Below are 27,953 nucleotides of genomic sequence, written 5' to 3' on the forward strand. Positions count from 1 at the left end.
CCTTAGAGTTAACATACATTTTTTTCTCAAGTATCTGGGTTTTGCTTTGTGGAACAAAGAGAGAACAGGGACATACACACAAGAGTATTGGACCATTTACCAGTGGAAAGTCGCTGGGTTTATTAATGTGTTTATAAAGATCATGCCATTTCTTTTCCAGGACACTTCAGTTCCCGCCATACACGACCAGGGGTCAGTTGTGCTCAACTGCTTGAGATAAATAAATAAAAGAACTGAAGCAGAAGGGAAGACAGAAATAAATTTTCAGTCTAGAGGTTGTGATATACTGTAGCTAACAAGAGAAAGACTTCTCAGTTGTAGTTTTCTCAATTACTACAACAATATCTCATTATGGTGCAAAACTGGTACTTAGAGCAGACGAGTCATATTTTGTATTCAGCACAAGGATTTTTGACTTGCTTTTCTACCATTGTATGTTCTTGTAGAGTAGGTATAGATTTTAATTTAGCAAATTTAAAGATTTAGAATGGGTTATGAATTCTAGTTTGGGCAGGGGTATATGTGCCTGTGGAGAGAAGTCACTGAAGGTAATGAGGTTTTTTAAATGCTGTGCCCTTGGCTGTCTGTTTACAAGATCACAGTTTACAATCATCTTGTAAACTCTGCAATACTGGAATCTATGGAAATATTCCCATCATACAGCAATACTAGGAGAAGCTGGTGCCAAATGCTAAACTTCTCATTGCTTGTTTAAGGAAAGATTCTATCTGCAGTTTAGTCCAGACGTTGCAGAAAAATCAGCTTTTATGTCAGTCCTTTTAATACTGGAATTACTAACATACACTCCTCATACGCGAAAAATACAACACTGAAATATTTGAAAATGTTGAAGGATATTTTCCCAACTTTCCCTGCTAGGAAAAAAAAAAGAGAATCATCTATATATCTATATGTACAGATATTTATATATCTATATAGATATATCTATCGATATATCTATATATAGATATCTGTATAGATATAGATATCTATATATATAGATCAGTAATTACATGAGATGAAGGGGGAAAGTACACCATTTTTTTTATGCCAGAACCACACAGTGGATATTTTAAAAGTAGACTTCAGCTGAGTGGATGCATGGGTGTGGTGTGTATGCATGCATGCAGGTGAATCACACCAAATTCCATGGAACTGGTCATCAAATGCTGTACTTTTTCCACTATTTACCTGGTTCTTGCATTAGTTGCTATTTGCCACCTTCTGAAGTGGTTGGCAGAGGTTTGTTTCTTCGTTTTTCCAAAAGATCTTTTGTAGTATTTTGAAGACTTGATCAAAATAGAGTTAAAATGAGAACATAAAATACGTAGTTAAAGGACACGTTTTGCTCTTTTTTTATCTGCAGATGAAAAGTATAGAAAATTGGAGATCTCCAAAAAACAGTGTAGAACATTCACTTCTGAAATTACGTTCCTTTGGCAAGGTGCATGGAAAAGATTTGGAAAAAAACAGAACATAAGTGCTGGCAAAATTGGTAGGAATGTCGGAAAAAAAATTTTAAGTGTTGCCATAAGAATTCTTTGAAAATCTCACTTATTCACATGTGAAATGAAAGTAAAAAAGCATCTGTCCTCTTTTATGCACACTGACCCAATAAAACGGAATAATTGTATTTAGCAAAGTACAAAGTTTTCTAAACAGAACTCAGTCTGGTTTTGGCTTTCTTTGTTATTTATTCCACTACGCTAAATTATTGTGGTTGAATATGGGCATATTTTGGAAAAAAACCATCAACCACTGAACAAAACAGTGAAGATAAAAAGAAGAAAATATTGAAGTTTGCAAAGATTTGTTCCAACATGAATATTTTAGGACTATGTATTAATACAATAAAAGAGATCTTGGACCCATAAAATTTTTTTCACTCACCCTAGTACAGGTAAATTTGAAGTTCATGCAGAATTTTTACTTCTGTAACCATTTTCTTTACTTGAATGGAAGAAAAGCTTGCATGTTAGGGTCCTGATCCTATAAACATTTCATCATGTTGAAACTCAAATGTGTTTTAGTATTACATAAACCAGTTGACCTGCTCCTATCTAGAAGATTATACTTAGCTGTTTGAAGGATCAGAAGGGTCATTTCAAGTTGTAAACTGAATTTCTTGCATTTTCTTAATTTGTTTATTTTTCATTCTATGACTAAATGTAGCTGTTCTTCAGTGAAAACAAATAGGAATCCTAAACCAAAAATGAAAATCAGTCTTGTGTGGCTCAGAAATTATCACACTTTTTAAAAGGATAATATATAAAATTATTTCACAATCTAAAAGAAGCATTTTTTAAAATAATAATGATGAAAAATTATTTTAATTTCCTAATTACCTCTAAATATTTTCTCTTGTTAATATGGGTGTACCTTCTTACTGTCTGTTTTTTGCAATCATGTGTTTCACACCCAGCACTGTTAAAAAGTAAGAAGTAGATACGTAATATCATTACTGTGATTTACAGTCAGTAGAATTCCTAATTGATTTGGTCCTTTATGTTGAACAGTTCGGGCCGTGGTACTTGCCTTGATAATGAGCCTCCCAAGCGTGACTTTCTTTATCCAGCTGTGGCCCCAGGTCAGGTGTATGATGCTGATGAACAGTGTCGCTTCCAGTATGGAGCAACATCCCGCCAATGTAAATATGGGGTAAGAAGTCTTAATCCTTATGCTGAGTGTTCTGCTTAGTCATTTGTATATATTCCTTTATAGCATAAATCTTTAGTTAGTCGTAGTGGTGGGTTACAGATTTCCAATAGCGTGTCCGGTGCCATCATTTGTAAGCAAAGGGTTAATTTTAATCCTTACGCTACATCTTTTGCTTGAGCCGTTTGTATGTGCTGTACACTAAACGTGGGTAACTATGAGCCGGGTAAGCTCTTCCGTAATTGTAGGGAAAAAAAAGAGCCCAGAACACTCGAGCCCTATCCTTGTAAAATATAACAGAGAATTTTCCCTGATTCAGTTAATTGAGATCAGTTTTATCTCATATTAATCTTGAAACAAAAAGTCTGTTTTGTTGGCTTTAACCTTTCAGTATAAAGCTACATTTTGAAGTTCCTTTTATACTTGTATTGATTTATCAGATCTGATTTTATTTTCTTGTTTGTTTGTTTGTTTGTTTTCTTGTTTGTTTTTCCCCTGACATTGAGTCTGTTGTATCTCAAATTATTCAGATATCTATTTTGAAAGATGAATTATGGTTCTGGGAACAGACAAACATGAAGCTAGATAGCTGGATAGAATACTGAATAGCAAAGTACTAGCAAAGATTTGGCTGCAAGTACCAGTGTGCAATAATTAAAGTAAATAAATTTACAGTAGAAATAAAAACCTTCGCATGTAGGTCATTGTGTTATAAATATTTACTTAAAATCTTCCAGCCAAAAATACGCAGTCAAAGGATGCATTCTGCTATGCTTGTTATGAAATGATCGGCAGAGACCACACTAAGCAAACATTGAAAACATCTTATGGTTTAAGTAGTTTTACTAATTTTGAATTTTTAGATTTTTTCTGATAAAATAATGAAATAAAACAAGAAATCAAATTTTTAAATCTCTGGGGTGATAAATACAGTATTATTCTTGGGATGCCTCTTTGGCAGATTGCATTTTGGAAAGGATCTAAGAGCAATGTAACTGGCTAACTAGCTCTGAGTCTTCTGATTCCTCATCAAGCCTCTTTTGGTCTTTCTTGTTCCTCTTTAGGTTCTCACTTCCATCACCATTTTTTAATGGCTCTAGTTCCTGTCTCTTCATCTAAGCCATACCATTTTTCTTTTTCTTTTTTTCTTACAAATTTTCACCATAGTCTTTTATTTGCAGACTAGGGAAGTCTGCAGGTATTTGATCTATGATTAATAGCAGAGTCTTTGGAGACATATTGCATTTTAAATTAAACTGGAACTGGAAAGTTCATAATGTGTAAAACCTGGCTCTTCTGCATATATGTAGGTTTTTTTAAACACTGTTAAACTATGTAACCATTGTTGTGATGATCATGCTGCGCAGTACATTTTCTTTCTTAAACCAGTTTCTAAAACAGAAATAACTGGAAGTAATGAAGACATGTAGTTTATCTTTGCTTTTTTGCCTTCTGCTTTTTTTTTTGGGGGGGGGAGGAGGGGGATTCTCTAAAAGTTACCAAAAAGAGGTTGACACTTAATTGACACAATGTCTTCCTGAAGTGAAGCTATGTCTTCATGACTACACCTTTGAATTGATATAGAGTGAGGTGTTCCATCAGTGTGCCATCACTGTGAACATAATTTCCAAGAGTCTCAGAAATTATTCACCCTATTTTTGATCATAGCATTCAAACTGCATATATTAATAAATAAGTTATTGTAGAATTCTTGTAATAGCCATTCTAGGAAATAATATGCATTTTAAATAGTACATACATTTAAAAATATTATTTGTCATGGCCATAATGCTCTGCAAATGTGACCATGGTGACTATTATCTTAGAGATTTGAAGTGATAATTTTGAAGCAGGGGGAGAAACAGCCTTTGGGAGATTGTAGTGCAGATGAAAATAACCTATTTTAAAAAGATTTATTTATTTATGAAAGGGTTTAAGGACTGAAGAGTGAAACTAGGTCTAAATCCCAAGACAAACTAAATCAAATACTCTGTTTAATCCTCTTATTATCAAAAGTAAACAGTCAGTGCTTTGGATATTTCTTTTCAATGTACTGTTCAATGAAGATGCCATTAATAGGTCATGGATGTTTTTCAGACACATGTGCAACTATGAGGGAAACGCATAGCAAAAACGACCTAAATACAGTGACTGTGGTTCATATACTAGTTTCTTTCAAGCATTTCTTTTAGCCCTTTTTATTTGAAGTGTCTAATAAAAAAAGGCATAGAGCAAGTTCTCCAACAGGGTGTTCTGTGACCCAAAAGGAAATAAATTCCAAGTCTCAGAGAAAATTGCTTGCATTTTTTGTCTTGCTCATGTTCTTTACTCATTTTTATTAGCAAGCCATGACAAGAGAAACAGTTGAACTCTCAAAATACATGGAGGCAGAAAATCTTCAGTGGCCTGTAATGAACCTGTTGACATAATTGGTGTTTTTAAAATAACTTTCTTTCTGCTTAGGAATTCTGCCATAGTCTTCTAACCTTTAGAAAAAAGTACCTCTTTGAATGATGTAGCTTTAATGTTAATCTGTGTTTCTTGACTTTTCTCCCTTTTTTCCTCATATACTCCCTCTGGATGTAAAGTTAAGCTGTTGCTCTAGGTGATAGATCGTGTCCTAATTCTGCAATGAATTTTTCACAGTTGAAGTTGGAGCTGTTCTTGCTTAGGAGTGTGAAGTTAAATATGTGGAATAAGTGTTTGACCAATTAAAGCGTCAGAACTCAGTTACTAAAGGGACATCAAGTTTCTGCTTTTGTATGTGTTTGTTTACAGACAAGTGGACAATCTGGTATAAAAAGGAGCTCTTCAGTAGTTCTGGTGCTATTTTAGGGAAGACTTCTAATTAATTTGTTTAGTTACATTTGGACAGAACTCTTGTAGCAAAAGCATTACAGCTATTGGTCAGATTTCTCTGTGTTTAGCACGTTAAGTGAGACAAGAAATCAAGGTGATGTCTTAGCTATTTGAGCTTAAAAAATAAAGCTGTATTTTAGCAGGTAGACAGTGATCCTTCTAGTGTTACATGGGCATTGTTCTCTACACTATACGATACAATACAATACGATACTATAATATACTAGTCTATATACTGTAATATATCCCTTCTGATACAGGGAAAATTTGACAGAATTTAGGTGAAGAAATGGGTATTTTGAATAAAAGAGTGAAAGGCAATTTAAAATAAACTATTTAAAATATTTCATTTTTAGAGTATATTTTCACACTTTAACATTTTCACAAATGTTAAATTTATGACTTACAGTGAGCTAAATTCTAATGCTGGAAATTGAACCCTTTATAACTGATGCAGAGCTTTTTCCTAAAGGCAATACTTTCTTTCAGGTATCTTATTGGGTTCACTGTAGTGGAAGATTTTGAGGCTATTAGAAACAGTGCTAGTAACTGTAACTGCTGAATATTCTATATCTTCTAGGATGATGCAGCATGGATTTTCTTCTGCTGATTGTCAGATGTGTCTCAATTCTCTGCTCTGTTTGTGTTTTAGTTCCACTGATAGTTGAGAACCTCCTTTAGTCTTTTGGTTTAGGTGATTGTAAGGGAACTTACTCATTGACTTCTGATCTCCTGGTCCTTTGAGCATCTGCCTAGTAACAGTTTGCTCTTGGCTGTCTCTGGGTTAATTCAGGAAAGAATTGCAGTCTTGACTTTCAATTTCTCTGCTTTATGAGTTTAAATACCTGGAAAATGCATGACTGTAACTCACTGATTTTGTGGTTCAAAATAATGCTTTGCTTTAGAGCCGGTCTCTACGTTTTTAGGACAGAGGCTAAAACCTCAGACATTTTAAAAGCAGTTAATACTTTATGCATATGTTTGGTATTGCTATGTTGCATTTTATGATCTGTGAAACTGCTGGCTGCTAGCAGCTGGGTTTCAGAGATAGCTTACAATTATTTGGTATAATTTTTTTGCATTTTAAGCTCTTCCACCAGCGTTAGTCAGCTGACTTTAAAATCCAGGAGAGTAAACACATTACTATAAACCTATAGTTGTACAATATTTCCACTAGGACAAGAAGCCTAAATTGCAATTGACCCCTGTAATTGGGTGATACAAATTTTAATGTTCATGAATTAAACTGTCACTTTTCTTATGAAATATGAATGTGGTTTACTCCAGATAAATGAAGAGCACTAGTATTGAACTTGATGTAGGGGTTTTATAGGAAGATGAAAGCAGATTCTGGAAGCTGGTGATTTTTCATAAGGAAAGGCAGAGAAGCCACTGTTGGATCTTTGCACTAAAGCTACTGTTTTCCTTTTGTTCTCTCGTTGATATTATGCCTAGGGTCATGCATTTAGTTGAATTTGGGCATAATAATAACTTACTGGAAAGTGCTTTTTTGCCCCCAACTTCATATATCATACCATAATCAAGTTGTTTGTTAGCTGAGCATATGTAGGTTCATCAGGTGGATTTACGTTGCATTGCTCACAAAGTAGAGTTAAAAATGTGTGTAAACAAAGACAGGAATTGAAGATACTGGTATCATACTCTGTAATTTTTATTCGTTCTTGCTTCCTAGTCAGTTGAAAGATCTCTCACTATTATTGTGCAGGCCTTCGGCATTACAAATGATTAAAGTGTCAAGCTTTTTTTGTATAAGGACTTGCAGGATTGTGTTGTAATTAAATGAATTTTGTTCCCTCTTTTTTTCCTAAGTTTATGATGCGTATAGCCAAGGGAAGTCGCAGAAGTTTTTTTCTTCCTGGAACCTAAAGCAGCTCTGCATCCTTTTTTGAACAAGTTCCTGCAGTCCCCTTTTTCTCTTCCTTAGGACTGTCTTGTCTTCAAAACCCACCTCTTTTTCCTTCCTTTCTCTCTTTTTTTTCTCTTTCTATCTCTTAGAGACACAGATGTCAACACCAATGTGCCTGCATCTTATGAACGCTGTTAAGAAAGTGCAAGGAGAAGCTGGTGATCTGAACAGGATTGATGATTGGTGAACAGATTGGTGATCTGAACATTAGATGACTGTAGAAGCAATAATGAATGAGATTCCCGATGCCAGAATGTTGTTTGAATAAAGATGGATAGGTTGCATGTGTTTGAAAGGGAAGATGGTACTTGGAGGTGATTGATCTTGCAGGGTTCCTTTAGTTTCCCTAAGGTTCACTTAAGCACCCAATATTTATGAAAGAATGTTGGTAACATAATACAAAAGTGGGACTTAAGTCTTGTATTCTATTTCACATTCTTTCAGCATGTGACTCCTAACATGTTGCACCACTTAATGAGCTTTTGGTAGTGGCACTAAAATGGAAGCTTCTGGGTGCTTATCTGAACAAAACTTTGAAACTTCTGAAGTTCACTTGTTTAATTAGGGTCATCTAGTTTTAGTCGACTTGTCATCTTCATTTCAGCAATGAGCCTGAAAATACTCTGTTGATGATTTTCAGGTCTGAATTGCAGTTCAAGATAATTATTTTTATGATTACTTTTAGCAAATGCTCATGAAGAGGTGCAGCATAATATAAATTAAACATGCTGAAGTAACAGACAACACTAATCAGAATTTTAAAATTTTATGAACAAAAGGTGAATCTCCCAAATTATCATAATTTAATATGCCTGGTGAATGTATTTCCCATTCTTTTTTTTTTAGGCTGAACTGCTAACATTTGTTGGAAGCTTTCATGAGTTTCAAAAACAAGAACAGCACAGCAATTTGATCTTTGCTCATATTACTGAGTTTTCATTGTGCCGTATTGTAACAATTTATGGCAATTATGATATAGGATGCTTAGACATTACATCATTTGAAATGCCTATATGTAACTCTGCATGATGCCACAGAGAGAGGCTCCATCATTTGTAATACTTAGGCAAAAAGAAGGTAATTTGATTTGCTGTGTTTTTTTCTCTAGATGGGTTCAGCTTTGTTTAATTTACTGCAAATACAAGCATCCGAATTCCAAACTGAAGTCATGGAACCCTAAGATACACCGTTACAGGTTGTCATCTATCTTGTCTTGATCTTGTGAAAGGCCTCAGCTTCAGTTTATGTTTCCTAGATTTTAAAAACTTTTCCCTTGTTTGCTGTACAAATTGGTAGTTACTGAATCCAGATGTTTGGAGACTGACTTTGAAGTAATTTTTTAATTTTCAGATTATGCTTCTTTCTCTTAGTTTCACTAAATGATTCAAACAAATATAATGTTGGCAAAATATGTTAGCTTCATCCTTTTCTATGGAAGAAAAGACTACCCTAAAAGGGTCACTTGTTGGTGGGGGGGTGTGGGTGGGTGAGTGTGCGTGCTTGTGTGTATGAATGTGTGGAAAAAAAGCGGTATACTTTGTATTAGTTATTTTTGGGCGTGAGCTTTTCAGAGCAGTTTCTAACATGTTTTTAGGGCTGGCTTATTAAAAACTATTGGTTAGAGGTGTTACAGATAATGGTGGTAGTAAGGAAATAGCTGCAGTCAATAACTAAAGTAGTAGTAGGTGTAGGGATTGTGGGGTTGAGCTGGAGAAGAGAAAGCTTTATGCACCTTAGTCAGAACTTTGTTTAACTTTCCAAGGTCAGTTGAAAGTAAAGAAGACATAGCCATAGGAGTACCTGCTATAATTCCATTTTCATTTAATGAAATAACAGCACAGACGGATTTTGTTACTTCTTTTTAGGTATCTTGTTTGTTTTTTATAAATGGCTATTAATGTTATTTTTTATTTCATGTACAGGGTGATGGAGAGTATACTTCAGAGTCTATGTTTTCTTTTAAATGCAGTACAGCGGGGAAAAATAAACAATATCTTAAATTGACTATATTTAAAAGATATTACAAAAACCCTTTTATTTATTTGGTTTAATATAAATCATATCTACAAATTCATACATTGTGCTATTTTTGTGAATCTTTGGTGCTTTGAATAGTTTTTCTTTGAGGAAGAATTCTGTTGATTTTAGAATATTGTACATCTGTCTCAAGCAGATCTCCTTTCTGATTTCAGCTAAGGGTTTCTGCTCACACATTAATAGTATGATAAAACCTATAGTAATTTTAAGCTGCTATCATTTTGTCTGTAGGGATTTACTTAGGTAAATTCCTGCTGAAATAATGGTCTGAAAAAAGACTGTCAGACTATGTCAGTAATAAATCTAATTTTGATATACTGCTTCTCAAAACAATTCAGGAATAAATATTTTTCTCATTTTATGAAGTAGGGAGGTGAGTTGATTTGCTTGTAATTTTCCTACAAGCAGACAAATTACTAAAATAGTTTTGGTGTGCTGTGTTCTTTAATTCACACTGTTGAATTAAAATGTCAGGCTGGTATTAGATTGGTGTATTAGAAGAGTCTAATACACCAGAGAAGCCTGAATATCCAGAAAGAATCCTATTGAAAGGAAGCTGTCAAATGCTCTCGTTTGTAGAGACAAATGGCGAAGACATGTTAATTATTACTTCCACTTACATGATAATATATAGAAGATATACTTGTACGCATATCAGAGGTGGGATTCTACACATCAACTCTTGACCAAAAACCAGAATTCTGGATTCAAATCATCCTGAAGCATAGATGTTTTAAAATTCCAGACTGCTATCCAGACCTGATTTTTTGTATTTGTCCATATGAGAATGTTCAAAATCTTAAATTCTTAATGCAGTTGAATGTTTTGCTTTTCAGAACATTGGAGCAAACTCTATGAAGTCAGAACAGCTGTTAACTTAGACGTTTGAACTTGGTCAGATCTAAAATAAATAGAAGGTCACAAGTAGTACTACCACAGTCCAACACTTTTTAATTTGACAATGTAAACCACACATGAAGCATGAGCGAGTAAATGACACCAGTTTTGTTCAACAAAATGAGGAAGTAAATGAAAGGTTAAAGTTGATAAGGCAGGATTATGACAGGAGGACCTCATGCTGTGTCTGAAAAGAATCCATTTTAGGTTTTCACTTTGAAATCCCTACTGTATTGAAGTTTGGGTTCATGGTTGATTTAGATGTGAAATTGATTTAGTGTTGATTTTTAGCACCTTAGTTGCTGTGAAATTTGTAATCGAGTTATATTTTTCCTGAAGCTTTGTGATGTATCTTCTGTTACTTCTCTATTTTATTTTAATTAGTTTATTTATTTATGTGTATCTTAATTTGAAAATTTTTCAGCTGCGTGAGGAAAAAAATTGTTCAGAGTTTTAGGTTAAGTAAATATTTATACTGCTTGCATTTCTTATTGGGAAAAAAAAACCCAACAAAAAAACCCTAATTTGAAAAGTTCTGCATTAACTACAGGTAGACTTTTACAAGTGACAGTATTATCTCCCTAAACAGGCTTAATGATTTTAAGTTTTCATAGAGCCAGATACTAAATAGGATGAACTTACTTAGGCCTAATTGTCAAAAATTGGATGAAAACTCCTGGAATCACCAGGTTTCATTCCATATAATTTCAAATTATTCCTATAGTCTATTTTTTTAATGGATTATAGAGAAGATACCTTGCTTCTGCTAGTCACAAAACTAAATGCACTGTACTAACATCTCTGCAAGAATGGCACCAGCTGATATTAAACTTCATAAGCAATTTTGCATTTTCCAAGAAAATATTCTACTGTTAAACTGTTGCTGCAGCAGCTAGAGAGTAAGGTATAAATAAATCAATTTTTATATGGAGTATAATGCACGAAGCATGAATCTTGGGGTAAAACATAACAGTTGTTCCTGTTGATATGTATAGAACACATCATATAAGGTGTATGGATGCCCAATACTTATTCATTACCTCAGAGAAACAATGAAGCTGGAGGGGAGTGGACAATAATTTTAATTCATTCACACTGTCTTTTCCTTTTTCTATCAAGTTTCACTATAGAACCTATACAAGGATTTTTTGTAGGGTATTATTTCAAACAGCAGTTAAATGAAACTGTAAGAATTATCATAAGATCATTTCAGAGATCTTGGTCTATTCCAAATTTTAAAAAATATTTTAAATTATAGAATACATATAAGGAAGTTGTGGACTCTTGCACAGATCCCAAAGTAATATTGCAAAGATTATTGTGTAATTTACTATAAAAGCAAACATCTCCTGATTCTTTTGTGTGTACACAGCTGAATCCAAGGGCAACTGGAGCAACTGTGAAGATTTCTGGTGTTCACCCACTTTTGGAGCATGCCCATATTACGAATTTCAACCCTTTGCTAGTTTTAACAATTTATCTCCAATATCAGCAGAACTGGCTTAATTTAAATTAATAAATGGGCTAAACCAAATGAGAAAATATGGTAGGAACAAAAAGATGGTTTGAAAATATCAGTTAGTTTAACACTGACAACATAGAGAAATAGGATAGGCTAAATCATTATGAAAGAGCAGCTGCAAATCTAAAAAGCCTACAGGAAATATTTTAGTACATAGGTTAGTTAGTTCTAACTACACATGCACTGCTTTAACAAGTGCTGTAAAAGTGGAATGCAGCTAGCCTGAACTCATAAACTTTCTTTTTACATAAAGGAAAGTGGTGGTTGTTGTTTCATATTTCAAAATTATTGGAAACCTTTTTGGCAGGTAATTTTAGGCACATAACTGCCTTAATGGAGACACTACAGCTCATCCGAAGACTGTTTCTCTAACAACACTAAAATATACTAAGCCCGGTCTTAGCACAAATCAAGAAAAAAAGCAATTATAAAACGTTACTTGAATGGCAGGTATGAAAAACATATTATTGTCTAGCTTTGATGCTTCCAGAATGGGGGTTTTTTTGGCAGAATATTCTCAGGCAAAATATAGTTGCTTCAAAATTGCTGCCCTCACAGCCATCTTTAGATTTCTCTCTTCAGACCATGTCTTGATTGTCTGTTCAAAATAAATTTGTGTACATTTGTGTGTATGAGGACTGGAAGAAATTTGAGGCTTTTATTCTGATCAACTTGCTTCTGCCTTCTTTCCTAGGAAGTGTGTAGAGAGCTCTGGTGCCTCAGCAAAAGTAACCGCTGTGTTACCAACAGCATTCCAGCAGCAGAAGGTACTCTTTGCCAAACAGGGAGCATTGAAAAGGGGGTGAGTACAAACAATTTATTGTTTGAAGAAGCAATTTACTGCTCGAAGACTACAAGAAGGGAGAACTAGAAAATTAAAGTGTTTCACAGCAATTACAAGAGTTCAAACTTTATCATAATACATGTGCATTGTAATGGAAAGTGTCCTACAGAATTTTTTCACCATTATTTTTTATGTGCAATTTAATAAATTATTTATCCTCTGTATAAAACTCTAGAGCCTGGATCAAAAAACAAGACCACAACATGTTCTATTCTCTCTGTATATTTTTTGAGTAATTTTTTTGTAAAAACTCTTTTTAATCTTTATTTGATTTTATACCACTCTTCCATTAAAGATTGTTACAGCTTTAGGTCTGCCATGGACTTTGAAAATGTATAACATAAATTTAGAGGTTCAACTATGTGATTGTGTTTGAAGGGAGAAGAATTTTATTTTTTCAGATATAAGCCAAATCATAAAAGTGTATAGAAAAAATAATGACTCCATAAAAGGGTTTTATAAAAACCTGTATTTCCCAGTGACATTTCTATTTTGACTTTGAATTATTCTTTCATTGTTCAGTTATGCTTGCATAACTGTTTAGCTTTATGGACTCTCATATACAGATAAACTCCTCTACTTAAAAGTACAGAAAATCAGTGTTGCAATAGATGAATGTAGCACTACAATATCTGTCTGAATATGAGAACTTTGATTTTAAACTGTATATCAGTAGTTTCAGACAAAGATGTTAGAAGACTTTCTCAGTTACAAGGCAAAAATCTATACAGATCTTAAAGAGGAGAGAAAAATATTTTAGTTGATTTATAATATATGTACTGGGGAGGAGAAAATGCATTCTACATAACTTCTTTCAAGATAATATATTTTATGCAGGTTTGTACAAAGTGAAGAGAGCTTGTTATATTAAACCATTTCCAGTATCTGTCTGAGAATGGCTGCATCTGTTCGTGAGATTCAGTGATCCAGATTGGATTTTTTTCTGAACAATGACCATTCACATCTATTCTCACTCTGACTTCTGTCATGCTAGCTGAGCTGGTTTTGACAAAGATAACAGTGCATTTTGACTTGCAATCTGATGTTTAAACAACAAGAATGAAAGCTTTTGGGCAGCTGTCACAGTTTATTAATGTGTGTTGACGGCTTCATTCAGGACTCATGACTTGGTATTGTTCTGATGGCTTTTCCATGCTGGGTTTGGAAATATTGGTAAACCATGTTAAATAAATTAATTGAAACAGTCATTTTAAAAAATAGAGTGAATAGACTTAGCCAATAAAAATAGAAAGCATAGTACCAAAAATGTTACTTTATATTACAGTAATAGGAAATGTTAGAAGCCCTGCTCTTAAATCAACAGTCTAGGTTTATTTTGGAACCATTCTCCTTTTTGATGACAAAGAATAATTTACCTCAATTTATGTTTTTTAAACCATGAGACTACAAGTTGAGATCCTTTTAGACACTGTTGATCTATTTCCTTGTCAAGAGGTTTTAATCAGTTTGCTCCCTATCAAACATATTTTTCCAGTCACTAGTATCTTGTTCCATTGTTAGATTTTAATGGGAAATGAGAAAATATATGCCATTTTACAAAGATAGACCTGTTAACCGAAGATGCCTGTTAACAGCAGGGAATTGTGTCTATAAACTGTATCCACAAAGCTTCCTGTGAATTAATAGTTCCTGGTAGCAATAAACCAGAAATCATGAGCTCTTTCCAAATATATCATTCCTTTTCCCAAAGAGTAATGTGAAATAAATAGGTTACCATGCAGTAACACCTTGCTGTTGTTATTGTTATTGTTGTTATTATTATTATTGCAACATTTATACTGCAGTCATGCCTAAAGGCCCCAGCCAAGTTATTTTGATGGATTCTGTCCAAATATATAATAAATGAAATTTCCAGCTCTGAATATTGAAGAAGACCTCAGAGTATTTAATCTTATTTAGGTATTAACTTATGTATTATGTGGAATGAAAAACCGAAAGCATAATTTGATGTGATATATATTAATATCTGATTAATATCTAATGTGTAGGGATTTCTACATATAAAACAACCTAACCTCTGCAGTAAAACCTTCTTTCAGTTGTTTTTATAAACTTGCCAAGCTTTTGACCCTTTGGGTTGAAATTTTCTGTGGTAGATATCTGCTTGCACCTGAAGGTTTTTAGAGTGTTTTCCATAAGAGTTATTCAGCAGTTTTAATGAAAAGGGAAAGAGAATAGAATGGTTTCTTCCTGCTGATGGAACTGTTACCTCTGTTCTGTTTTGAAGCTTTAATATGTTCATAGTTTGGTTAAGGGTTTTACGTAGCAGCTGGGTTCAAAAAGGTAAACTTTTCCTAATTTGTAACAAGAATTTTAAATATGCATGAATTTTCTCTCTGGTATTCCCAGGGATGTGTTTGTTAAGGTAAGTTAACTAATAGATTTTTAAAAAATACACTGATGAAGAATTTGTGCATATGAAACAATGAGAGAAAACTGGTAAGAACACTTAATATCATGTTTTAATTTAAAATAATTAAAAAGGTGACCCTGTAGATCACAGATTACATCCATGCTGGGGTTGTAGAAGAGGGGCAGACATGCAAAAAATGAAAACACAGTACTGAAAGTACTGAAAAACTGTAGCTAGTTTACCTAGCTACATTGTGGGATGATTTAACTTGTCATTTGATATTAGCATAAGATAAATGTCAGTTATTATTGAACATTATGCTTTCTTGCAAAATACTTGTAGAATCTATGATTAAGATTAGTAGTTAAAATTTAAATTTACACTAATATTTTTCTTCCTCATTCAAAATAAGAAATCAATTTGCCTCAATATTAGAGTACTTGCTCTGTGATTTTTCTAAAATCATAATTTTATAAATGTTAATTCTGTAAAGCAGCTCATACTCATAAAAGTGATCTCAAATGTGCCACTGTATCGTATTTTATTTTCATAGTCACTTCTTCACAAAAACTTCAGTACTTTTATTCACAGAGGATTTTCATATTTTATGTGTATTTGAATGCATCATTGTCGTCTTTCACTGAAATAATGGAAAATTATTGTTTCAATGTTAGAGAAGAATTAATATTTCAGATCCAAGCCTTCCATAAAGAACTGTTCTTTTCAAATAGCTGTCACTTCCTCTTCTTTCTTCATATGGTGATTATTCAATAGTCCTAACCTCATTATAGTACATGAGGTTGCTGTCATTTGTGGAGGAAGCACATTTCTGCAGTCCCATTAGAAATAAAGAAGATTTTTATCATTTTTAATTACTCCGACAGAGATTCTACGCATCACTGGCTTCTAGTGAAAGATAAATTTTTACTAGAAAATTAAAAAAGAGACTCTGAGGTAAGCATTAAATCCTCAGATTTAATTTCAGTAGAGGAGAACACCCACCAATTAAAGAGGCTGTCAGGGCAGTGAGAGAATGTGTAAGACAATGTTTGCATGACAGTGAAAATTATACACTATAGGGATTTTATACAGCTTTGGAAAAATAAAGCAGGTAAATTGAACCTGTCTATTGTCTCTGTAGTTGTAATAGTATGGAAATAGGATGGTTTACATCAGTTTTATATCTGTGATATTCTTTTGAGTTTAAATCTGAGTGCCTTGCATTTTTTAGCTTGGATCTTGATATGTTTGTAATGTATGTAATGTAATTTTAATTAAATTAGTTGCTTACATTTTTACTCTTAGAAGCATTTTCATTTTTAGCTTTTGACTTTAGTATTAAATATCTGTTCATGTACTTTCGTGGCAACTCAGATTGTAATAAGGAGATTTTGGTATTTAGTCAATAAAATTCATCACTGTAAAGAGAAGAAAAACATATGATTTTAGGCACCCCTCTAGCTTACATAAATACTTTATTCTCCATCCTTATTGTGTCATTAGAGGCATTGCAAAACACTGTGCTATTTGGATTTATCTATACTAGCTAAAAATGTGAGTTCACTCACTATATGGCATGAATTGCATTACACAGGCATTCAACTCTAGTCTAGATTTTAAAAAGCTCCCCTTGAAGGGTAGAGTCCTCTGATGTAGTCCTGATTGAGTCTGTAAATTTAGAGCTCTGAGAAGAGTGAAAGAAAGCTTGGCTTTGCTGTACATATTACTCTGAAATTAAGACTGAGTCTTCCAGTAGTGCTTTACAGAGGGACAGGGATTTGTCTGTCTATGTCTTCTGTGCATGTCTCAGTGTGTCAGATTAATTTGGCTGATTTTGGACGCAGAAGTGTCTGTATTTCATTTTGGAAAGGGTCAATACGACAGAAATTCAAGGGAGTTTAAAAACAGCACTTGCTCAGCTTTTGGAAGGGAAATGTGCAGTTTCAGGTCATGATAGACCTGAGTCCATGCCCTGCTCTGTCACCTAAGCCTGCAATAATAGGAAAGGGTACCTAATTGAGCTGCTTCAAATTCCAAGTGATACAGTAGGCACCAGAGTGTGTTCAAAATATGGGCACCAGAATCTGTTCAAAATAAGGGTTCCAGGATTATTTCTGAGTGGTATAGAAAAGGTCTCTGATGAACTAAATTATAAACTTGTTTTAATAGTTAATAATTTAGGTAAATTTTAAGTAACTTTGTATTTCTTACTTAAGTAATAATATTGCAAAGTTCAAGTGTATGCTTGAATGAAGTACACGTGTCCATTCTGCCCCAAACAAGTGGCTAGTCACGATTACAAATTGATTTTCTGTACCATGTCTGATGCTTCTGTACTACTTTTATTATGTCTATAGTGTTGGTGAATGAAATACTGCGACAAATTCTTCCTTCATTGTAATGTCGTCCAGACTTCCTTTTATAAAGAGAAATACTTTCTTAAATATACTATCAAGGGAATTTTTCATTTTCTGTAATGAAGCCTCTACATGAATCTGCAGTGGAGAACCTTTTACCAAACTGGGCTTAGAAATGAATCTTAGTGTTTAAAAGAATGTAAGCAACTTGTAGTTCTTTAATTGTGAAACATTAAGGAGGCTGATCAAGTAAAAAATACTTCTGGTGTGTGTTAGGGACCTGTAATTCAGAACTGAGTGGAGACATTTAACAAGTCACACACGCCCTCACCAATGTCTAAACATGGCTAGAAAAAGTAAAATACTAGTCTTGTTATCTATACAGGGAATGCTAATGCCTATAATTGGTCATTGTCTGACCCTTATATTTTTCTGTCCTGATAACTCTGTCAGCCTCCAAGCTAATTTTGTGTTTCTTTTGTGAAATCTTTCAGTGGTGTTATCAGGGAGAGTGCGTACCTTTTGGCACTTGGCCCCAGAGCGTAGATGGGGGTTGGGGTCCGTGGTCAATATGGGGAGAGTGCAGCAGGACCTGCGGGGGAGGAGTCTCCTCATCTATAAGACACTGTGACAGTCCAGCGTAAGTAGCTAAAGTAAGCCAGAGCCAACAAAAAGACACATTTGGAAATTATTCAAAACTGTGGTTTCACTTGTTATCTGTAAAAATGTTTTGCTAGTTTGCCAAATTTTGTCTTCAAAATAGCAGACAGAAATGCTTAAACAGGAGTTCACTAGACATACTTTTAACATTTTTAATGTATCTTATGTACTGTAAAGATAGCTGGATTTATATTTGGCAGTAACCAGACTGGTTTCCTTTATGTGACTTGTTGTTCATCAAAATATATTTAATTTATGCCTTAGAGAGGTTTCTTTGTTTGGGTGTATTTCCTTCAATGCTTGCCTCAGATATAAAATAACAATTGCCAGTTAGTTATTAAAAAAATAAACCCCAAACCCAACACAGTATTTCCAAGGCTTTCAATAACACTGCTTGCATACAAACCATAGGTGGTAATATTGTATTGCATACAATATATTTATGTGCTGCCTTGTCCAAGTCTTCAGTTGTGACTTCCTACTGACTCTTAAAAAAATTCAGCATACTTTTTTTTCCCTGCTACTACTCTCTATTGGTCTGCGGCCCCTCTGTAAATAGGGCCCAGCTTCTCCACTACGGCTTGATCTGTTGTATATATCTGTGCTTGTCTTACAAATCTGTCTATTTTCCAATGTCCTGATGCACTGACTGTTCCAGAGCAGTTCTGTCAGATAAATGCTCCTCTCTGTCACTATCTCTTCTCAAATGAGGAATGCGTATTTCTATTGCTGTTCTTTGCTGAATGAATCGCTGCTCTTTTCTGTTGTGGCTTTTAATTGTTCTGATTATCTCACCACAACTATAGGTCTTCTCAGAGTAGTTTTATTACTCCATGCTCTCTTCTTGTCATTTCTCAATCACTGTCTCAGTCACCACTATTGGTTTTTCCGAAATTCATTTGTGTTTCTTTCATGAAAATTCAAGCTGTGTCTTTTGTCACTCGTTTTCTTGTCTTCTGCTCTCTGTTCACTAAGGTTATTTGTTTCTTATGTCTGTATTTTCCAAGCCAGGCTGTTCACCAGCTTTCCACTGCACTCTGCAAGACAGATACCAACCATAATGTCACATCACTGCTACTTAAGGTGGTCTGTTTGTCCCCTATTATTAGCAATAACTACCTAATCTGGCAAATATCACTACCTACGCAATGGATACAAAAGCAGAAGTTATCTGTATGCATCAATAACATGTCAGACTGTGTTAGTGAGAGGAAAAGATTTTTTTTTTTTTTCAAAGCAGTATTTTAAAAGCCTAGTGAAATATTTGTTTGGAGCATGAATAATATCCTAAGTTTTTTTTCCGACTTCTGTCATATGTGTCTGGGTTGGTATGATGGAAATGATCAAGTTTTAAATGTTTAACAAGCACAAATGCATTTGGGAGAGGGTATGTCTGCATTAAGAAAAAAACCAAAAACAACCTGTTGATTAAGGTTAACATTTCCTGGTTAAATACTCTAACGTGGAAAAAACAGTATTGATTTAATTTTTTAGTTAATTTTAAATTGTAAATATATAATTTTTTAATATGAAAGCCTCACAAAGTATTTTTTCTTTCTGCTTTCAAGTTGCAAGCCAAAGAGCAGATGTCTGATTAATCTTCCGTATAAGTCTAAGTTAGTTCATTATTTGACCTCTTTGGAAGATAGACAGTGTTCTTAACCAGTTTGGGAATTTAACAGCCAATTATCTGCATTAATAGAATTCTGCTTACTCTGAAGCTTCCTAAGATTAAATACTGATTAGCTCAAATCAGAGTCAAATTTCTGAACTAGAATATACAGTCTTTCTGGTTCTGAGTATAAAACCAGTCTTTGTTGGTTTTCAAATAAGATGAGATGATTGAAAAAAAAAAAAAAGTATCACATGGGTTGTTTACACATTTCTCATTTTAATTTTATAAAGCAAGCAAATAATTAAAACGAACAGTTTTTTTATTGTATTCAAAATGCAATTAAACTGTACTGTTTGGAACTTACGCAAACTACATTAATATTATGAATGATGATTTTTCAAGTACCCAGTAATATTTTGTGTCTGCTCCAATGTAAATCAGAGATACAGATCTTTGCGAAATCTCATTTAAAACTTGAATATATTTATATTTATATTTATATTTATATGAATATGAATATATTATATTTTGTATTTTGTATTTTGTATATCTCTTGGACTTGTATTAGTATTAAGAATGCATTAGTATATTTTCTGCAGCTGTGTTTGTTCCAGTGCATATCCTAACATATAAACATGCTTTTCCAGGCCTTCAGGTGGAGGCAAATATTGTCTTGGAGAAAGGAAGCGTTATCGCTCCTGTAATACCGATGTAAGTAATTTTTGTTCCACTCTGATCAGCTTGTCTGGTTTATGTTTTAGCAGCAAGGGATGCATTTTTTCTCCAGTTCAGAATTGTGTGTATTCTGTGTTTAGTTGGCAAACAGTCCCGTAAGGCACATCTATATTGCAGGCACCCTCTGTGTTCTGGTAAATGTTAGGATCCTGTCTTGATGTGGTGTCTAGCTAGTGCCTTTGCATTAAGGCCTGGGGTGAGTTCAGCTTGAGCTTCCACAGTAAACCTGAGCAAGGATCATTCCACATCAGAGCAAAAATCTGTCAAGCCCACTGCTTTATCTTCCAGCAGCGGCCTATAACAGGTTTTAGGGAATAAATTATACACTTCTGACAGGCAAGCGATGACTTTTCTTTTACCTTGTGAGTTTCCAAAAGCTGTGTGTCTAAAGATTGCTGGAACTCATGTCATATCTATTTCACATCAACTGCCCCAAATTAAAGTATCCTCCATTAACCCACTTTTAAGCCCTCTTACACTTTCTATACCTTTATAACATTCAGTGCTAGTGTTAAACAATCCTCTTACACACTCAGTGCAAATATATTTGAAATCTGCTGTATTACCAGAATGATGCTGCAGTTCCTTTTTAGAGCTGAGCCCGTTGGACTGCAATCCTGAAGGGGTGGGACACAGTAGAAATGTATAAGGTCAGATTATGAACTTAAATTACAAATTCAAGTAACTTAAAATTCAAACCTGGAAAAATACACATTAATAAAGAATTTCACTAATAAGTTTCCAAGTCAAATTACAGGTCAGTAGCACTGCAAACATAAAAAGGCTTTCCTACTATTTTAGCTTTAAATTTATATTAATTTTCAGCTTAAATAAAGGAAGTTTGTAAGGCTGAGAGAATTTATAACTTAAGATATTGTTCCCCCTCTTTATCTTTCAATACATTCAGGAAAATATAATAGCTTGTATACAGATTCTTTGAAAAATTTTGCGTTTTTTGATCATTATTAATTATCGTAATTTCTGTTGCTGCAAATTTCCCTGTGGAAGTCATCCTCTTAATTAGGAAGTATTAAAAATTTCCAAATTGAAAATTTCTTTCTTACTGTTGATCACAGCTGCCCTGTTCACACAGCCAAGAAGTGACCACAGTGTAGTAAGAAAAATTGATGTTTAGATGGTGGTCCAGTATGAGCTGTAAAACCTTTCCAGTTGTCCAACCTTCCAAATTCCATTCTGGAACCTTGACCTTGTTATTTTTTTTCTGTGGATGCAAATCAAAGAAATCTTTGCATTTTTCTGTTTCGGTACGTTTTTAATTTGAATGGATCTGGTTTATCAGATGACACTCTGCAATTAATTTTACCTTTCTCTGCAATTTTACCTTTCTCTTTACTTTCACTCAGGTGATCTTTTTGTAATTGGAAGATTTCATCAGCAGGAAATATTTTTATAGTTGTAGTTCACAAATGAAAATACTGAGTTACATGAGGTGTCTTTCAGATTCTTACAGCTGATAGGAAATCCACTTTCAAAATTGGCAACTGCATGATGACTGTTTACTGAAATCTGTCAGTCAGTATTTAGTAAATTTCACAGATGCTTTATTGAAATATTACAACATCTTCCACGATGTTGTCTACTACTAAGCTAAGTGATTTACCAAAATTGGAATGTTTCATTATTCTTTTAATTTAACCAGGAATTGTAATAAGTTGTAGTTGATAAAACTTATACAAAAATACTGATTTGTATCGTTATTTATCTTCCTTGTAAACCTGTATCTGTCAAGTGTCTGCCAAATTTCTATTTATTTGGGATTGATATGAGACAAACTGCAATCTAGACTATTCTATTAATCCTTTTCAAATAATGATCTTTTTACATTGACACTGTTTCAGTTTGTACACAGTCTAAGATTTGTTAAAAAACATACAGAGGCACACAGCAGCCCTTCTCCTTTAACTCTGAGGACTCTTGTGAAGTATTTGTCCAGATATTATTATTTCAAATGTTGTATTTTTCTCCAATCTGCTACAGTACTAATATATAAAAATATTTATGTAATATGTAATCCCATTACTTCACAAATATATAATTTTTAATGCTTTTTTATCATTAAGAATGATGCCAATTTACCTAGACATACCACAGAAATGTTGCTATGATTTATTTTTATTGTATTAAATTTCTAATTATCACTTTTCAGTCAGTTTTATTCTTAGTTGTTTTTGCTTCTCTGTAATAAATAAATAATTTTTTAAAAAAATCTTTATTTATTTATTACAGAGAGGAAGTTTACAGAGTCAGAGGAGTAATATACAGAAGGTCTCTGAGGAGGCCATTCAGGCTATTTCCTGGCACAAAGACAAAACAATTCTCAATAAACCATTCTTAACTGATGGTTAGGCACCACACCTGTTTTGAAATATCTCCAGTCCAGGAAATTGCATTAGGACTTCTCAATATCCTTACAGTCAGTACAATTTTCATAAAATATGATGCATGTGTTTCCATGCTTTAAGATCCCTTACTCTTTCCCCAATAAGAAGATGACGGATATTATTCCCTAGATTGAAACTTTTCCTGTATTTGGAGATTACTATCATGTCTGTTCTTAGTTTTCTTTACACCAGACCATCTCTGTGTTGGTAGCCATTGGGATCCTAGTAGCACACACCTGGAAGCATGGTGCACAAACCACTGCACTAGCTGAGGTCTGTCAGAGTTGACTTTAATTTCAACTTAGTTGTCACCTTAGTGATGGGATTCTGTTCTTTCATCTTAGTATTTTGTTAATTTTTCTTACGGTAGTGGCAATGTTCATTTAGTCCATTGATTCATTATGTCCAAACCTCTTTCTTAAAATTGCTGTTTAGGAGGTCACTCTTCAGCTGTGCTTTCATAGCTAATTGTTCATAACCGAGTCTAGTGATTCACATTCATTCGAACCACTGCAACAATCCATTGAAATATTTAAAAATAACAGCACTCAATTCCAAAATACTGGTTTCCTACCTATCCTCGTATTTCAATCATAATTTCAACAAGGTATTGGAAAGGGAGCTTTGCATTTCATCACCTAGGTTTGAAAAACAGCTGAATGTGAACTCAAGCCAGGCAATTTGGAAATGCACAGTTTGTGATCTATTTTTTTAGTATGGCATAATTATTGGTATGGTTTTCCAGTGTGTGAGCATCTTGGTACTTACAGAAGTCTAAATTTACAGTCTTAATAGTTTTGACAACTCTAGTCTATTTCTTTCATAGCAGTATTTAGGATTCTACATCACTGAGAATCAGAGACGCTGTTAGGTTTTGTTTCAAGATTTATATTAGTCATTAGGGCTTGACAGTTTTAATGGACTGGTATGTTGATTAATGTAAGTGTTAGGAGCATGCAAATCTGTTATTGTTTTTATGAAAAATGTGCTGTTTGTACTTTCTTTTTTTGCAGTGTCAACATTTATTGCCCATCTGTAATTTTCAAGATAGCCTTACCAAAAGTGCCTACTGTTCATAAACCAACTCCCACTCCCACCCCCCTTCTCATTTTGACTTCAGTTTTCTTGCAGACATGAGTTAGTTCTTGTCTTTTTTTTTTGTCTTTTGTTTTGTTTTGGTTTTTTGTTTATTTGTTTTTTTAACATTTTAATCCAGAAAGAGTGCACACACTCCTACTAGACTTATTTCTTGTCAAGCACTTCCAAAGCCATATATGACTTCTTAATTCAAAAGGCATCTGCTAATGGAAACATTGAGATCAGCAGAAAATAACATTAGCTAAAAAGTTCTGGAAACGTAAGGGTGGTAGAAAGAACACAATCATCAGAAAATTGTTTTCTGCCATCAACCACATTATCTCCAACAACTTGTGTATTTTTTCAACCAAAGTATTTTTATTAAAAAAAAAAAATACAAAACTGTAGTATAATCACAAGAAACATAATTTCTCAGTTACAGTAACTAGTTGATTTAAAATATTTCTAAGGATGCAAATCTTAAATTGACATACATCTAAAACTGTAAAAGAGCAATTGTAAAAAGAACTTTTATATATATGATGAAAAACATGGTTTGCTTACAAATACTGAGAATGTTTTATATATATATATGTGTATACATGCTTTTAAAAGTTTATTGGTTTTGAGTCCTTTCTCTTAATAGAATGCTATTTTTTGGGGGGGGTATTCCTTTCATTATGCATACATTCACAGATATTGTTTGTTGCTATCATAATTTCAATATTTTCAGCCATTTTTTTTCTGAAATTACTTCATGTGAGAAGCCACGTTTTGTAATAGTACCTGGGTTTGAACTGCCACTTTTTTGGCTTGTTTCTCATCCTCTCTAAGGGATTTTATAGACCTTTGTTAATAGGAAACAACAAGTTCAGTTGCTGAAATCTGCGTGATCTCAAACTCCAAGATGAACAGGAGTTGTGTCAGTGTTGGTTCAATAATTTGTTAATACTTTTTAAACTCAAAACATCTTCTTCTCAGGACTTCCTTCAGACCTGGTTTTAAGTTCTCATATGCTTGCTGTATTCCTACCTCACAGTTTGCAGTCCCATAAAAGAGCATCTGGAGACGCAAGCAGTCTTTAGTTTGACAAGAGTTATCCATGTAACATAATTGCGTGAAAAAAGTGAAATATCTTAATAAAGAAAAGCACTTATTGCACACTTACATTATGAAAAGAACATGTACATCAAGAGGTAGTGCCAAAGAGATGACATTTTGTAAATGCATGTTGTGGCTTACCCTGTAGTAGTAATTTTGCATTTCTATGCCTAGGGTTTTCATAGTCATAGGCAGGAAAGGACCTCAAGGAGTATCTGGTCCAACATTTCTTTGCAAAAACATGGTCTGAAGAAGATGGCCCAGCACCCTGTCCAGCCAAATCTTAAAAGTATCCACTGGTTAGGAAATTGCCACTGTTCTGAGGAAATTATTCCAATGGCTACTTCTCAAGTTCTCATTGAGAAAAGTTTCTCTTCTGTGTTCAATCAGAATCTGCTCAGGAATTGTACACATTACATCTTCTCTGTGTGACTCCTTGTAAAAGAGAGAATCTCCATCTTCTCCGTAGCCACCTTTCAAATACTGTAACATGGGGATAAGGCCTCCCTCAAGCCTTCCTTTCTCAAGCCTGAACAAACCCAGTTCCCTCAGCCATTCCTCATGTGCCAGGCTTCCCAGCCCTCCCTCGTGGCCCTCCTCTGGACCCTCTCCAGCCTGTCCACATCTGCGTTGTGCACCAGGGGCCAAAACTGAACACAGTATTCCAGGTGTGGCCTGACAAGCACTGTGTGGGGTGGGATAAGGACTTCACCTCTGCTGGTGAAGCCCTTGTTGAAGCCGCCCAGGATTTGTTCCCTTTCTGTGCTGCAGGAGCACACAGGTCACTCAGATGGAGCTGAGTCCACCGGGAGTGCCAGGCCCCTTCCCACAGAGCTGCTCCCAAGCTGGATAGATCCCAGCCTGTGCTGCACTCCTGGATTACGCTTTCCCAAGTGAAAAATCTTACACTTGTCCTCACTGAACCTCACAGTGTGCTCATTAGCCCACTCATCCAGCTCATCCAGGTCTGTCTGCATGGAGACTCTCCCTTCACAGGTGTCCAGACAGTTCCTCAGACAGTTTGCTGCTATTGCAAAATTTCACCATGATACGCTTGACCCCATCTTCTAGCTCACTTTGGAAAATAAACAGTGCTGGGTCCAGTATCAATCCCTGGTGACACCCCTCGTGCCAGGTGTCAATTTGAAGAGAAGTGATTGACCACTCCCCTGGGTCAGCCAGGTCCCCACCCACCCCACAGACCCCTTGTCTAGGCCATAACACAGCAGCTTCTCTAAGGAGCTGTGGGAAGCAATACTGAGAGCCCTGGAGAAATCCAGGCAAGCAATGTCCACCACTCACCCAGCAGCGACTAAGCAGGTTTCTGTGATGGAGAAGGCAACCACGTTTGTCAAGCTCAGTTTTGAATGCATTTCTTGAGGTCGTAGTCTTTAGTTTTACGTCCTGTCAGATATTGGTGAGATACTAAAAAAAGATAGGAAAATTAGGCAGCAAGACTGCATCTCAAAGACCATATAGTGAGAATACTTTTTAGAGTATAAAAAAAGAAAATCTTGATCCTTCTTTACTCATCTTCGTATTTTATTATTTTGTCCTAGTATAACTATTTAAATAAAGGGTTTAATTATGGATGTGATTTATTTAATTTGTAAGGAGAATTCAGTTCAATTAAAATACCAGTTGTGTAGATTAGGAACTGAGCAATTGGGACTGAATAAGTGAAGTGACCAGTACCAGAGAGATTCAGGCTCTAGCTTTGAGGGATGTCAAGACTGATCCTTCAACTGCTTGGAGAATGCGATGCAAAGAGACAAATTTAGATTGGGTCACTATTAAAAACACCTTAAAAATACTTTTTTTAAAAAAAAGTTATGTAGTTATTTTGAATTCTTCTTGTTATCATCTGAAGGATTATTGAATAAAAGTAGTTGCACTACTGTGTTCTTACCAGTTAATGCATTCTATTTAAAAATGTATTTTTAATTGGAAGGAGGTAGTAGAGTAGTATAGAAAACTAAAGCTATAAATACTGTCTAATGTCCACTGTTTTAATTTATATTGCTTCAGAATAGCAGAAAAAAAAGCTCCTGAATCACATGGCAATGGGCTAACTATCATGAGATCTTGATTAATGTGTAATGATTGTTGTGTTTATATTTGCATTGTGTGATAAATTTTTAGCATCCATGTTATTAGAGTCCCTTTCACTTGAATGCATTTCAGATTCCTGGGAAGTGCTCTCTGGTTTAGGTACACAGGAAGACAAGTAAGATGCCATAAAATGGACTCTTGTCTTGCTCCTAAAGTAGTAGTATTTATTAACACCTCTGATGTCTGGCAAAAAAAATCCTTTTCTCTTTCACTCTACACAGAATTTTAATCTTTTAAATACTTTCTGATGAAGCTTGCAATTTTAGCAGGTACTTAAAACATTGATAACAATGTTTAATGAGATGAGGGTATATTCAAGATTACTTTGAATCTGCTGATGAAAAATGTTGTAAATAGCAAAGAATTCTATTTCTCCTGTAATTCTTTCCAAGATTAATTTTACTTAAATCTACCCTCATTCCAAATAAAAAAGTTACTTCATGGTTTTGTAATTGTTGATGCAAAGCAATGAAAGGTTAAATGAAAATTTTTATTTCTTGACGCATGGAGGCTGGTAATCAGAGCCAGACATGCTATCTCTTCTCTTTCTCAGTCTTAAAAAATACCTTTTTCAAGACTAAAAGTAAGCAGGAGTGATATAGTTCTCTAGAATGTTTTTTTCTTGATGTCTTAATAATGTGTCTCAGTACAGCTGCTTAGTGTAGTATAATTGAACCTACAGCTCCAACAAAATTTTTTTTCCAGCTGTTGTTAATGTGTTTATAAGAAGGTAGCTGATGGATTGATTATGACGCATAGTTTGACAGGATTCTGATTTT

The 27,953-nt window shown here is 34.4% G+C and overlaps 1 protein-coding gene across 1 annotated transcript in view; it reads left to right on the forward strand.

Moving 5' to 3' along the window:
- ADAMTS6 (ADAM metallopeptidase with thrombospondin type 1 motif 6) overlaps positions 1-27,953 on the forward strand; it is a 125,608-nt gene that overhangs the window by 64,444 nt on the left and 33,211 nt on the right. Inside the window, exons 11-14 of the mRNA XM_040089814.2 lie at positions 2,517-2,658; positions 12,592-12,699; positions 17,967-18,112; positions 20,395-20,458. Coding sequence (XP_039945748.1) covers positions 2,517-2,658; positions 12,592-12,699; positions 17,967-18,112; positions 20,395-20,458 — 460 coding nt within the window. The remainder of the gene's footprint in view (positions 1-2,516; positions 2,659-12,591; positions 12,700-17,966; positions 18,113-20,394; positions 20,459-27,953) is intronic.

Source organism: Hirundo rustica, chromosome Z (genome assembly GCF_015227805.2).
Source record: "Hirundo rustica isolate bHirRus1 chromosome Z, bHirRus1.pri.v3, whole genome shotgun sequence".
Classification (NCBI taxonomy): Eukaryota; Metazoa; Chordata; class Aves; order Passeriformes; family Hirundinidae; genus Hirundo; species Hirundo rustica.